At 47.3% G+C, this 15,676-nt stretch overlaps 1 protein-coding gene across 1 annotated transcript in view; it reads right to left on the minus strand.

Annotated features, from left to right (window-relative positions):
- Positions 1-31: 31 nt before the first annotated feature.
- The window catches only part of SIAH3 (siah E3 ubiquitin protein ligase family member 3), a 71,331-nt gene continuing 55,686 nt past the window's right edge, over positions 32-15,676 (minus strand). The window contains exon 2 of the mRNA XM_061434559.1: positions 32-930. Within this exon, the coding sequence (XP_061290543.1) occupies positions 247-930 (684 nt within the window). The 3' untranslated portion in view covers positions 32-246. The remainder of the gene's footprint in view (positions 931-15,676) is intronic.

A 15,676-nucleotide genomic window follows, 5' to 3' on the forward strand; every position in this document is an offset into this window, starting at 1 on the left:
CCAACAAATCAGGACAAACGTCACACCAAGGTCTTGCATCACAGGATGTTTACATAATATAATGCCCATGGCAGACAGATACCAAATACCACAAAGTACCTGAGACAAAAAAACAGAAAGGAAGGAAGGAGGGGAGGAGGGAGAAGAATGGAAAGGAGCCCGGAGTCCTGGTTCGCAGAGATCTGAGGGCCCAGGCAGTTTCTTGGTAGAGGGGTGGCCGCACGTGAGTGTCCGGCGGCCTCTGTGTCACATCTCAGCCTCTGAAGAGCAGATCTCCGCGGCTGCAGAGATGGCAATCCCGATGGCCAGGCTGCCGTTGTCGGAGAAGTGCTGGGCCAGCGAGGTGTTGATGACGAGGCAGTCCCCATTGGTGATGACCGAGTCCACGCACTCCAGGACAGACCGGGGCGTGGCCTCCCACTTGAGACACCGGTGGTTTCTGTTGAGCTCCAGGCGATAGGTGAAGCTGTCGGCCTGGGTGGGGGTCCCGATCAGCATCATGGTGGCGAAGAACTGGGGGTGCCCTGCGTGCCTCTCCTGTTTCCTGAGCACCAGCAGGAAGTGGTGGCCAAAGCAGGAGTGGATGATGAGCCAGTCGGCCGGCGCTGGGAGGTGCATGTCCGTGGCCAGGAAGACAATGTCGGCCCCCTGGAGGATGTCCACCCTGTGCATCTGCCGCAGGTGGGGCACCACCACCTCCAGGTGGCCCTCCCACTGGCAGGAGAACAAGGGGCACAGGCAGGGCATCACCTGCGTGGCGGGCGGCCCCGCCTCCTGGTGGTGCAGGTGGTGGGGCCGGGCGTGGTGGCAGAGGCGGTGACGGGGCTGGAGGGGGCAGTGGCGGTGGCAGTGGTGGTGGGGGGCGTGCGGAGGCGGATAGCTGCTGGGCTCCGGGGCGCTCTGAGTGACGGCGTGTCTGCTGGACACATACTGTAAGAGAAGGAGAAGAGCCTTAGTGGGTTCGTGGCTGTGAGATCAGCCTCTCTGGCTGAGGACCACCCACCACCACCCCCTCCACCAACCCCTAGGTTCAGAGTGTGGAAAGCAAACGCTCCAGTACAGGTGATGACGTGCAGTTGCTCTGTCTGACTCTTTGAGACCCCGTGGACTGTAGCCCACCAGGCTGCTATGTCTCTGGGATTTTCCAGGCAACAATACTGGAGTGGGTTGCCCTTTCCCTCTCCAACCGATACAGGTAGACAAAAGCTTTATTTTGTGGAAAAAACAAAAAGAGAACCTCTAGACTGTTTTCTGAAATGGCAGCACATTTTACATTCCCATCAGCCAAGTAAGAGAGTTCTGATTTCTCCATGTCCTTGTCAACACTTGTTATTATGTGTTTTGACAAATAGGTTAATGAGACCGAATTCATTGTTTTGAATGTTTTGCCAAATTTAGATGCTGAAACATCTGTACATTTGCGTGTCATTTCAGGAGAGAATGTAAATTTACCCAATTGAAAACAGAACCTCCTTCAAAAGATTCTTCCTGCAAGAAGAGACTTTCCAAATGTATTAGTGTATTACAAAAAAAAAAAAAAAAAACCTTAAAAAAAATGAGGGACATGGTGGATGTCTTGGGTGGTTGAGATTCTGAAAACTCAGTCGAAGAAAATGCAATATTTATGCCTTTCTGATTCTTTAATAAGATACTCAAACAGGCAATTTTCCCCTTTGAATAGCATGCATTATGATGGTCATAAGTAACAAAGAAATCAATTTTTCTGTTCTTTTTTGATATTGTTGATATTTTTGTGCAGGGACTGGAGGTCAATGGATCCCCCCCCCCCCATTTTATCATTACTGATATTTTTAGAACAAAATTTCGGTAAATACCGGTTTGTCCTTCCAGTGCTGCCAGGGATTGGTACTATCTGGGGTGCCCTTCTGGGTTGTAAAACAACCATGGCACGCAGAGCTGACTGTGTGCCACTGGACTGTGGTCCCCAGGGCGGGAGTCTCAGCTGTGACTCCTGGGACTTGGCTCTACCAGGCACACTTCTGACCTGCTTTAGACTCATTGTTAAAGAACAACTTACCAGGGGCTCACCACCAGGCTTCCTAGGTGGCACTAGTGGTAAAGAACCCACCTGCTGATGCAGGGACACGTTAAGAGATGCAGATTCAATCACTGGGTGGGGAAGATCCCCTGGAGAAGGGCATGGCCACCCACTCCAGTATTCTTGCCTGAAGAATCCCATGGACAGAGCCTGGTGTGCTACCGTCCATAAGGTTACAAAGAGTTGGACACGACTGAAGCGACTTAGCAAGCACACACGCAGTATTGATATAAAATCAAAGGAAGGAGGGAGTTAGGAAGAAACACCATAGCCTCCCTTTCTCCCCTCCCTCCAGCCTCCTGCCGGTGCCTCCTGTTGGCTGAATGCAAGCAGAAGGAAGCCCGGGAGATGCACTCAGCCAGGGTCAGCTCCCCTTGGAAATGTGCTTGTGAAGAGGGAATGTCCACCTGCATGCAGATGTCTCAGTTCTCTCCTTTGTGATGTTCCTTGATCCCACCATGCTGGGCTTCCTCGGCCGGGCTTTGATAAGGCTGGTGAGGGGGAGGTAGGGAGGGCTGATACCTGTCCACAATCATTAAGCCGTCTGACGAAAATGTATATACCAGCTGACACATGCACCGCCTGGGCATGGGCTGAGAATACTGAACAGGGTACCATCCCTGCTCCCGTCTCAGCGGCTCACTGTGATTAGTGTAACATAACACAGTGCAAGGATGCAGGATGCCGGGAGGAACTCTGAGCGTGCAGATTAGGGGCGGTAGCTGTTCTGGTCAATGCAAAGCGCTGTCTACCCTCGGTGAAGCAGGAAGGGCGATGCTCTAACAAAATGGGCAAAAGGTTTCTAACAGGTTCCAAGGAGCCGGATCTGAAAGAACATGGGATGTTTAAGAAATGAGACGTTCCAAGTGGCTGTTGCTAAGGGATCTGGCAGAGATGGCGAGGAGCAGGGCCAGAGAGCAGTCGGACCATGTTGCCAAAGAGTGGGCACGGAGGTAGCACCCAGCCCTAGGGGCAATCGGTAGGAGGGCCCAAGGGCTTTAGGGAACCCCCTCAGGCAGTGCGATGCCCCAAGCCCAGCAGTAGAGCTCGCACTCAAGATGGGACCACAGTGGAGTCCTGGCACTTGTCCAACCCCTGGACTCGAGCCAGGATCATTCCAGGGAGACTCTCCCCTTCCTTCCTTCTGGCCTCATCTTCTCCTGGCCTTCCCTTTGTTTAATTGCTGCAGGGTAACAAAGCCGCCAGGGATGTATTCCAGAGTGAATGACTATGCAAATACATCGTAAACTCACAGAGACTCTTGTGCTTGCTTGCTCTGCCCTGGGAAGGCGCTGAGAATAAACACAGCCTTAATCCTTTATTTCTTCATGCTCCTTCTCCTGATGCAAAATATGTTTCATTTATATACACGATCTTTGGGGTGAGCGAGGTCACAGGGCCGCTGGCTGGGAGAAGGGATTCTTTTAATTGGCAAAATGCTAATCGTTTTGGAAAATGAATTCTAATCTTCCCATCTCATACAGTGGATGTGTGAGTAATTACTTTCCTTCACTAAACTGTTAATGCAACATTAGTGATTACACTAATTAAAACTAATGAACTCTTCCAGGCTGATAAACCCCTCAGTCAGTCCAAGATCGCTTTCCTTCCATTGGCTGTCCTTAACTTGCCATTTGGAAGAGAGATCTTGAATTAACCTTTAGAATAATTCGCAAAATTGGGTTTAGAAATGTTAGGCTTTATGGACTGGGTATAATTCTCTCCGCAAGCATTAGTGAAACCATTTCCACTGAGGGTGTAATTGAATTTAAAGACATCTTCCTTAATTTCATCAGCCACACTCCCATGGTTGGTAATGGCTATCCCTCCAAATCCTGGTGTCCAAAGAGGAAACCTGCCCCTGGAAACACCATGTGACCCTTTCTCCAGCCTCTGCTCCCTCTGATCTGTGAGCTCATTTGGAGGACTGCTCTGTCCTTCTGCCTGATTCCAGGAACAGTGCCATGCTAATGGAGGCATTTCAGCTGAAGGTGGGTTTTGCACCCAATTTCAAATGACAGTCATGGGTTTTGAGTTTGCTCATGTCCTTATTTATGAGAGTTAATGAAGTGAAGCTTTTAGTACTTTCAGCAATGCTATCGATGTATTTCACACACAGGAGGGAAGATGGGGAGGAGTTATATTTCAGGGCAGGTATCAGAACATTGGAAAAGACCCTGATGCTGGGAAAGAGTGTAAGCAAAAGGAGGGAGGGGGTGGCAGAGGATGAGATGGCTAGGTAGTATCGCCAGCTCAATGAACATGAATTTAAGCAAACTCCGGAAGATAGTGGAGGACAGAGAAGCCTGGTGGGCTGCAGTCTATCAGGCCACAGAGTCGGACATGACCTCGAGACTGAACAACAGCAACAACCACAACGTTGGAAAACAGTCATGGCCAGAACCTAGCCGGGCATCAGGTCTGCAAAGACGGAAGAGTAATTGTATCTGCTTCAGGTCCCACTCTGCAGTGTTTAAAAATCCCCTCTGTTTCTGGGAAGGATGGTCAAGGCTGAAGGTTTAGTGTTTCCCATTCCATTTTCTCACCTCCCCCCCACCTCAAAACCTAACATGAGTGTGCATGTGCACACGAAACCCAGGAGGACTCTGGAAAAGCTTCTGCCAAACAGTCAAGAAATGAGTTACGCTGAGATAGAAAACAACGATGGGGCTTTTATTTCCACTAGACTGTCTTCCTTCAAAAATGTGTCTTATGCTGCTTTTCCCCAGACTGTTGTACTTAGAACACTGAATGAATGAGATCTTCATGTGGGCAGCATGATAATGTCTGTAATTTTCTTTAAAATGCTTCAGTTGAGAGATTGTGATAGAAATGTGTACATTTTAAACCTACACTCCAGGGGCTGTCAATTCCCTAATCAGGAATTCACACTTCGAGGTGATCACCTAACATTTTATCCGAAAGGCCACACTTCAGAGATAATGACTACAGTTGCCTCGCTTAGTATCCATATTTCTGATCTACACCAGATGTTGCTAATTAACATTTCCACAGAGGTTTCCATTGGTGAAATTAGTAGTTTGTTAATCAGCATAATAGATGTACTAAGATTCTTTAAAACATTTCAGAATAATTCTGTACTTTAAGGATGAACCCAGGAGTTTGTTCCATTAGTATTTCTGAATCTAGCCACTGAGTCAAGGACTTCCCATGGTCTGATGCCGTCTCTAAGAATATCAGAATCTTTTTCTTGTTAGATCACTACATACATACAAACTTTTCTTGCTGGCAGTCAAAATTATATAAATTGAGCAAGGAGACATTGGTTAGCAAATACACAGAAACTTTGAGTCCTGAGCTATATATGCCATGTGTGAGTGTGTGCTAAGTCACTTCAGTCATGTCCGACTCTTTGCAACTCCACAGACTGCAGCCCTCTGTCCATGGGATTCTCCAGGCAAGAATCGTGGAGTGGGTTGCCATGCTCTTCTCCAGGGGATCTTCCCAACCCAGGGACTGAACTTGCATCTCTTACATCGGCAGATGGGTTCTTTACTACTAGTACCACCCAGGAAGCCCCATATATGCCATAACTAATTAGAGAAGAGGGAAACGAGTTATTATTGTGAAAAGAGGAAGATAAAAATTTGGGTGGATCGATTTTAAAACCCAAGGTCTGTGGGTGAAAAGGGGTGAAAGGTATCCATACAGGTGTCTATACAGGTACTGTTCCTATGGTCTCAAAAATCTCCTGACCAAGCTGATCGTCTTATAAATCCAGACCCTGGCTGTGTGAGAGGCTGGGAAGAAATATGTGGACAACACTGTGAAAGCAAAAATATAATTCAGTCCTCAAGCACCCTGGGCCTTTCTTGAGTTCCTGGATCCTGGCCCATGGCCGCCCAGCAGGTATCCATGCAAAGGCCACTGGCCTTCAGTCAGAGGCTCTGTCCTCTACCCTTCCTTCCTGTAGAAATACGTGGGTGTGTATGTGTGTGCACATGGGTGAGCATGAGTTGATAGCTGTGGGCTCATGGTGGTTCCATGGTGGTCTCCTGGTGGTTCCTCCCCCAGAATTCGAGAGTGACGGGACACTGAGACCTGATTCACGTCCAGGCACTGGTTCGTGTCCAGCCGCCATTACAGGAAGTGCAATAACAGTGTTAAAGAAGCAACTTCTCCTGCCAGTTAGGCACTCTCTTTGCTGTTACTTTTTACAGCGATTACTTCCCGAGTCTCAGCATCCTCTTTATTCTTAGCAGATGATTTCTTACCATCTGGGAAGGACGGTCTGGTGGACCGACGACCTGTTAGACTGATCTGGACCCACTTTACCCACTAGGACCAGTGACCTAACAGAAGGCTGGATGCCCCCATACCGCCTCTTCGTTTTCTGTCAACAATCACCAGGAAGCAACTTCAACCCAAGATTACAGGCCCGCCCCCCGCTGCTCCCTCCCCTTTAAGATGAGGGCCTACTGGGTTGTGCCCTCGCACCCTGAACTGGCCTTCTAGGCCGCACTCCAGATAACAGGGGTCCTAGAATTCCCTACCCAAGGACTCTTGCCTCAGCTTCCAGGAGCCTGAGCTACTTCTAGGATCCAGTACCCAGAAGGCGGGCAACGGCAGACGTGAGGTGTGGCCAGTGGGGGACTAGCTGGAGCTTGGATGGGTGGGCCGCGGGTGTGCACTTGCCTCTGCCTTGGTACTCATCGCAATGCAAGACGAAGCCTCAGTAAAAAGAAAGTGAGACAGGCTGCTGCCCGGTGACTGCAGTCTCCGGATCATCTCAAAGGGCTAATTATTAAAGCAGGAGGGTAGGACGTATTCGAAGAGTCGCTTCCCTTGATTTTTAGCCTCGAGGTATCCAGATAGGCGGCGTGTGGGCCTCCGCCGGCTCTTTGGCCCACAGCCCCCGCGAACGTTAGGGGCGGGTCTGCGGTCAAACCGCGCCGCGGAGGAATCCCGCACCAGTGGCGGAGGGATCACTATTTCTTCCCCGACTCCGCCTTTCATCCGTGGGCTTTTGAGCATACTAATGAGTTTTATGAGTCTTATAGATGAAAGACCTTTCCTTAAAAGCAACTTTTTGAGTCATCAGACTTTTATATCTGCAGCCAGCAAGTGAATCCCAGGGCCTCTAGGGAGCCGTTGATAGGTTAAGATTTAATTACCTAAAGACTGTAAGCATCTGCATCGGATGACTTCAGGACCCCGGGGTGACTCAAGTGCAGGGCCTAGCCTGCTAGGAACACAATCTCAGCCAATCTGAACAACTGCAGGTTGTGGGCAACGGTTTTGCTCGTGTGCCTGGTGTTGCAATAGGTAGGATCAGGGCTGGGGGTGGGTTGATAAAAACAGTTACACATGCGAAAGCAAACTTCAGCAGCACCTGTGTTGACAGGCTGTGAGTGGGTGGCAGTTAGTCCTGGGTGGCCTGAGACATGCTGATGGCCAGGCTGCCCCAAGACCTCATGCCACCCTTGTTTGTGTGGTTCTTTAAGACATCTTGACCAGACATTCCATAAGTTCAGCTCTCTCCAGCTGGACTCGCTACCCTCCCCATTGCCCACCTACAATGCACGCTACTACTACTACTAAGTCGCTTCAGTCGTGTCCAACTCTGTGCGTTGCCCACCAGGCTCTGCCGTCCCTGGGATTCTCCAGGCAAGGACACTGGAGTGGGTTGCCATTTCCTTCTCCAATGCCTGAAAGCGAAAAGTGAAAGTGAAATCGCTCAGTCGTGTCCGACTCCTAGCGACCCCATGGACTGCAGCCTACCAGGCTCCTCTGTCCATGGGATTTTCCAGGCAGGAATACTGGAGTGGGTTGCCATTGCCTTCTCCGACAATACACACTACGGCCTGGCTAAGTTGTATTCCTCCTTCCAGTGTTCTCTGCTGACCAGTGCAGGTCTGTCTGCCCTGTGTTCCTTTGTGACACAGGATACACTGAACATCCAATTTTGCTGCGGGACTGTGATGTGAACTCAGGTTCCTGAACATTGCATCTTTTCTTCCCTGCTGTATCCTCAGTGCTGGCAGAACTTGGAACATGGTTGGTACCCAAGAAATATTCCTGGAGATGCTGAATGAGTGACTCTTCCCCATTGAGCTCTCACCCTAATACAGTCCAGCCACTCACTATCTGGCTGCTGCCAATCTAAGGCAAGTCAGCCTCACTGCCTTTCTGGGCTAATGTGGCAGCCTCTTAACTAGTTGTATTCAGTTGAAAGGTGACCCCCAAAAGATAGGTCTACATCCTAACCCCTGGAACTGTAAATGTGACTTTCTGTGAGAAAAGGGTCTTTGCAGATCTAAATAAATGAAGGATTTCAAGAGGAGATCACCCTGGATTATCCAGAGAGGCCCTAAATCCAATGATAAGTGTTCTTGGGAGAGACAGAAGAGAAGACGACATAGACACAGAAGAGGAAGCCATGTGAGAATGGAGGTGGAGGTTGGAGTGGGGCTGCCACAAGCCAGGGAACACCTGGAGCATCAGAACCAGAAGAGGCAAGGAAAGGTTCTCTCCTAGAGCCTGCAGAGGGAGCGTGGACCTGTTGACAACTTGATTCTAGCATTTTGGCCTCTGGAACCATTGAAAATAAAGTTCTAGTATTTTGAGCCACCAAATTTGTGGTAATTTGCAGGGCAGCCCTAGGAAATGAATACGCAAGTCTTCCTGCATCCATTCTTGGCCTCATACAGACCGTAACTTTTGTCACAGAATCTTTTAATGGTCTTCCATCACTGTCAGGATGAAACACAAACTCCTACGTGTGCCATCAAGAACCAGCATACTCTAGAAGATGTACAGGTGGCCAGTAAGCACGTGCAAAAATGTTCAGCCTCACGAATTCTTAGAGAAATGATAATCAGTGAAATCACATTGGTCAGAATGGCCATCATCAAAAAAGTCTACAAATAATAAATGTTGGAGAGGGTGTGGAGAAAAGGGAGCCTCCTACATTCTTAGAATTTAAATTGGTGCAGCCACTATGGAAACAGTATGGAGATTCCTTTAAAAACTAAAAATAGAGCTACCATAGGATTCAGTAATCTTGCTCCAGGGCATATATCCAGAAAAGATGAAAACTCTAATTCAAAAACACACCTGTAGCCCAATGTTCATAGCATCACTGTTTACAATAGCCATGACATGGAAGCAACTTAAATGTCTATAGACAGATGAGTGGATAAAAAAGATGTGGTATATATATAAACACATTAAATATATAGGGGAATATTACTCAGTCATAAAAAGTGAAATAATGCCATCTACAACCACATAGATGGAGCCGGATATTACCATACCAAGGGAAGTCAGACAAATATATGATATCACGTATATATACCATCTAAAAATGTGATACAAATGCACTTATTTATAAAACAGAAATAGACTCACAGACATAGAAGACAAACTTATGGTTACCAAAGAGGAAAGAGAGGAGGAGGGATAAACTGGGACTTTGGGAGTAACAGATACACACTACTGTATATAAAATAGATAAACACCCAGGACCTGCTATAGAGCACAGGAACTATATTCAATACTCACAGTAACCTACAATGGAAAGGACTGTGAAAAAGAATATATATATATATATATATACATATATATATATATATTCTTATATGCATAACACAATCACTTTGCTGTAAACCTAAAACTAACACAACATTGTAAATCAACTATACTTCAAAGAACAAAATCCCACATTCTCTGCATCATCTTTTTTTTCTCTGCATCCTATTTGCTACTCAGCCTAAGCACATTGACCTCTTACTGTTTTTTTGAACACGCTATCCACACACTTGCCCCAGGGTTTTTTGTCTATTCCCCTTACTTGAAACAATCCCACATCCCCACGTGGCTCACTGTCACACTTCATTCACATCTCTGTCCCACAACTGCCTCTACTCTAAGGCTGTCCTTCACTTAACTGTTAAAGAAACCCTCTCAATCCCCTTACTCTGCTTTAGTTCAATTCCTAGTATTTTTCAGTTCTATACAACTATACATTATAGTATATGTAGGTCACACATTTTTTTGTATACTGTCAGTATTCCCTACTGCAATGTAAGTTTCTTGGGACCAGGAATTTGGCTGTGTTCACTGTTGTATCTCTAGAACATTATCAGGTACCTTAAAGAGCTCAATAACTGTTTTTGTTTGTTTTTGAATGAATGGTTACATTCCTTTGGGTCTTAAACTTTTCCATCTGGGTTGGGAAGATCACCTGGAGAGAGAAATGGCAACCCACTCCAGTATTCTTGCCTGGGGAATCACATGGACAGAGGAGCCTGGGGGAGTGGTGTGTACAGTCCGTGGGATCACAAGAGAGTCAGACACAACTGACCGGCTAAACAACAACAATGATGACTTTCAGGCCTGTCTCATCCTGGCTCCCAGTCCGTCTCCAAATCTCCCAGCACTGAGGAATTCATGCCTACCCATCTGCATTCCTCTGAATCTTCCAGGTCCAAGATGATAGAAGCAAGGGTTTCCTCTCTGTCTGCTTAGGACCTCTGCTCAAAATTCTGGTTTCCTCCCTGAGGCTTGCTTTAGGATGACTGGGACAGGGAACGGCCTCGCTGTCAGGAAACGTCTACAGCCAGACGTGGATGTAGCCAGTCTTTCCCAGAATGATTGTCAGCTCAGTATCCCTGGGCTAACACCAGAGCTGCATAAATCTAGAGCAGAGAACCAGGTCATTTCACATACAAAAAAAAAAAAAAAAAAAAATCCATCTTCCAACAGCACACTTAATTCCCAATAATCATTTTTAGAAAATTGGGCCTTCCGATAAGCCTGCCCCTAAAATAGGAAGCGTGTCGTTTGACCAAGGATGGATGGAAAGATAGTGCTGCGGGGAAAAAGAAAACATTTTTGAAGGCAGACCCGCCAGGGTATGAATCCTGGCTTTGCTATTAAAAGCTCTGAGGCTGTGGGCTCATTAATTAACCTCTCCATTCTTGTTTCTTCCTTTATATGTTGGGAATTGTAATATCTCATAAGGTTGGAGTAAGGACTGAATGAAATACAAAATATTGGGTTGGCCAAAAAGTTCGTTTGGTTTTATCCATAAGCTGTTACAGAAAAATCCAAGTGAATTTTCTGGCCAACTCAACACATTGTATAGTGCCTAAGCCAGAGTAAGAAGATATTATTGTCATTATTGCCATCATCACTATTATTATCATGGTTATTGAATAGCTAGCTGCTGAAGATATAAGCTAAGGAAATTCACTCTACATAATTTCTAGACTCATAACTGAATTGGATGGAATCATAAAAACACCAAAACCTTTCCAGACACCCTCTCAAACCTCCCTGACAGCTCTCACTCCAGACCAGTATTTGCACTCGTAGAAAGCCTTTTACTCAATATTTTCATCTCGTCACTAGCCAATGGATGCTGGCTGCAAGGTACAGACTAACTTAATCCATGTAGAGAGCCTAGTTTAGTGCCTGAAATATAGGAGGTACTCAATAACTGATCGTTATTATCTTCATTATCATCATCTACTTGGACAGTAAGGAGATCAAACCAGTCCATCCTAAAGGAAATCCACCCTGAATATTCATTAGAAGGCCTGATGCTGAAGCTGAAGCTCCAATACTTTGGCCACCTGATGCGAAGAGCTGACTCATTGGAAAAGACCCTGATGCTGGAAAAGATTGAGGGTAGGAGGAGAAGGGGGCGACAGAAGATGAGATGGTTGGATGGCATCACTGACTCAGTGGACATGAGTTTGAGTAGACTCTGGGAGATGGGGAAGGACAGGGAAGCCTGGTGTGCTCTGGTCCATGGGTTTGCAAAGAGCTGGACATGACTGAGCGACTGAACATCATCATCTACTAGCATTTTGGGCAGTGCAAAGCTGCTGGAAAGTTCAGGCAATTCTATGAGCAGGTGTGCATTGGTCCCCCCAGCTTCTTAGAAGCTCATCCCTTTCTCCTCCATTGATCGAGCATTTCTCCTAGGGCCTCTCACCCATGGTGGCCAGGCCTAAGTGGCATTACGTAATGCAGTGCCCTCCCCTAAGACAGGCTCTCCCTTCTTAAGAGAGCCTCTTCCGCCCTTTGTGTGTCTTTTTTTTTGGCTGCACCATGAGGCATGTGGGATCTTACTCCCTCGACCAGGGATCAAACCCACAACCCCTACATCAGAAGCGTGGAATCTTAACTACTGGACTGCCAAGGAAGTCCCTTTCTACGTCTTTAAAATATGTTTCCTGAGAGAAGATTGCCCTGTGTGTCTGCTTCCTGGAGCCTCATGCCTACACTACCCACGGCTTACCTGGTATATGGCTATTAATATAGTTGACAAATGAAAATTTGGTAAAGGCAATAATATTCATGTTGATCTGAACCATCATTTTAAATGACCTCTAAGCATCTGCTATGTGGAAGAGTTCCTGAATAAACAAAGGCATGCCCACACTGGGATGGCTTAAATGAAACAGATCAACAGTACCATGTGTGGGCAAGGAAGTGGAGCGGGTAAAACCTCAGACACTGCTAATGGGAGTATAAATTGGTACAGTCATGTTGGGCCACTTTTGGGGCAATATCTGCTGCAGCTAAATACAAGCCAGCCACTTTGACTCAGCACCTTGATCCCTCAGCATTCATCTGTTGGGAAACAGTTCTCTGTTGAACTCTTGCATTTCTGTACACCTGGCAAGCCAGGCATTCAATGTCCGTTGTTTCAGATTATGTTTTCAAGGATGTTTGCATATTGAACAGCCTTGAGATAGAGAGATACTGTTTCACTCTGGAGCAAAAGAAAGATTTGCTTACAGCCTTGGGACTCAGATGGGGCTTCCCTGATAGCTCAGTTGGTAAAGAATCCACCTGCAACGTGGGAGACCTGGGTTCGATCCCTGGGTTGGGAAGATTCCCTGGAAAAGGGAAAGGCTACCCACTCCAGTATTCTGGCCTGGAGAATTCCATGGACTGTATAGTATATGGGGTCACAAAAAGTCAGACACCACTGAGCAACTTTCACGTTCTTTGGGACTCAGATATTGTATCTCCCTCTAGAACTAAGGGCAAGCATACTTACTGCCCATTATAAAAAATTGGTTGGGAATACTTCCTGGTGGTCCAGAAAGACTCTGTGCTCATCCAATGCAGGGGGCCTGGGTTTGATCCCTGGTCAGGGAACTAGATCCCACGTGCCACAACTGAGAGTTCACGTGCCACAACTAAAGATCTTGCATCTTCAACAATCAGAGATCCCACATGCCACAACAAAGTCCTGCTACAGCCAAATAAATCAATAAAAATAATTATTTTTTTTAAAAATTAGAACTCCCTGAGCATTTGTAAGGCACCCTACTGTGGGTGGGTGTCATTTGGCCTTCTCTGTGTTAATTACTCTTTGAGGATTGAGTCTCAAGGAACTGGTGCAAAAATGCAAATATTCTGGCTGCTGCTGTTGCTGTGAGTGGGAAATTGCCTGTCATCTCAGACCCAGGAGTGTTGTGTCTTCTGCCAGCCTCAGTGAAATAGGTAGGCTACTTTGTGAGCCAACCAGTTGAGTAAAATCTCAGACTCCTTTTGGTTACATTGAGCCCCTGACAGAAGTGAGCAAAGTAAGATCAGCAAACATACACACAGATATTTATAGAAGGATTAATTCACAGTAGCTAGAAATCTAAAAACCACTAAGTGTGCTTTCAATGGATACACTACTGTCTAAGCTGGGATGCTATCTGGCTGTCACAGGAGAGTGAACGACTGCTACACATATGGATCCATTTCAGAAACGTCTTGGTTAACAGAAGCTAGACACAGCGGAGTACATCCTGAACGATGCCATGTGTATGAAGTTGAAAAACACGTACAGTTGACCTATGGTGAGAGGTTTGTGTGGGGGCGCATCGACTAGGAAGAGACGTGAGGGAATCTCTGCGAGGGGGCGGGGCTGGAAATGTTTCAGCAGTTGCTGCTGCTGCTGCTAAGTCGCTTCAGTCGTGTCCGACTCTGTGCGACCCCATAGACGGCAGCCCACCAGGCTCCTCTGTCCCTGGGATTCTCCAGGCAAGAACACTAGAGTGGGTTGCCATTTCCTTCTCCAATGCGTGAAAGTGAAAGTAAAGTCGCTCAGTCGTGTTCGACTCTTTGTGACCCCATGGACTGCAGCCCACCAGGCTCCTCCGCCCGTGGGATTTTCCAGGCAAGAGTACTGGAGTGGGGTGCCATTGCCTTCTCCGTTAGTAGTTAGGTGGATCAAAATCTGTTATGTACTAGAGATTTGTGTACTTTACTGCACGCTATACATGAAAAAACATAAACCAAGCAACACATAGAAAAGAAGAAAGAAGGACTTCCCTGGTAGTCCAGTGGTTGAGAATCCGCCTGCCAACACAGGGGCCATGGGTTCCATCTCCGGTCCAGGAAGATCCCACACGCTGCAGAGCAACTAAGCCCGTGCGCCACAACTACTGAGCCTGCACCGTGGAGCCCAAGCTCTGCAGCAAGAGAAGCCCGCCCACAGCAACTGGAGAGTAGCCCCCGCTCGCTGCCACTAGAGAAAGCCCGTGCGCAGCAATGAAGACCCAGCTCAGCCAGAAATAAATAAATTAATACAGTTTTTAAAAAAAGAATCTTACCGTTAAGATTTTTAATACGGATTTTTAATCCGTATTAAAAAAGAATAAAGAAGGAGACTGGGGGAATGGGGGTGGATGGCTCTTGTCTCCAGGTCACTGTTAAATGGGCATACTGTACGGTCCTTAAGGCAGAAAACTTTTTTTTTTAATGTTCCCACGTGTTCATTTGCTCCTCTGTGGATCTTGGTGCCCTGTGATGCTAGTAACTAGGGTGACTGGAGGACAAGGGTGGGAGTTAGAGCAGGGCCAGGCACTGGGCATCCACGGGGAGTGAGAGTCCCTTGGGCTTGGAAGATGGGGTCAGGCTGACACTTCCGGGGAGACTGGAAATTTGAGGAAAGGATTGAAGGGATGCACAGCCATGCCTGGAATGGGGCAGGGCCAGCCCTTTGGTCGTGGGAGCAGAAGACACTTTGTTGAGTCTAGATGAGGGGCTAAGGACTGAGACTAACACCAGGGCAGGACCGAGAACTAGAGGAGACCCACCCCCGGCTGTGGGCCGAGAGCTGTGTGTCTCCTCTCTATGGGGCGAGGCCCCCCTCACCCCTGCTGACGGCTCAGACTCAATCCCCTTGAGCAAGGTAGGGGCAGGTGTTTTATTGACTCTAAAGCTCTCCCAGTCGCTGGGTACATATTTAATAAAAATTTCAGGCTTAAGGGGGTGACTTGGGAAGGCAGGAAGGAGAATTGCTGCCTGCTGGGCTTGGAGGGTGAGCAGTCCAGCCAGTCCCTAATAACTCCTTCATCCAATATTCATCTCTGAGTTATTACGGTCACCATGCGTCTCTAAGGAACATGATTATTAGTGTCCACTAAGATAATTAGTCCAATATACTTCAAGGCGGTTGAAAGCGTCCCCATAATTGTATTTCTTTCTAGAATTCACTGTGGCTGCATTTCAACATTGGTCCCGTTTTGGTCCCATTTCCTTCACTTCCTCCCAGAGTCCCAAACACTCCATCTCCTAAGGGGAAGATGATCATGGGGCCCCAGACTCCAGCTGGGCCCTCTGCAGGCTACGCTGGTT

Source organism: Bos javanicus, chromosome 12, assembly GCF_032452875.1.
Source record: "Bos javanicus breed banteng chromosome 12, ARS-OSU_banteng_1.0, whole genome shotgun sequence".
NCBI lineage: Eukaryota > Metazoa > Chordata > Mammalia > Artiodactyla > Bovidae > Bos > Bos javanicus.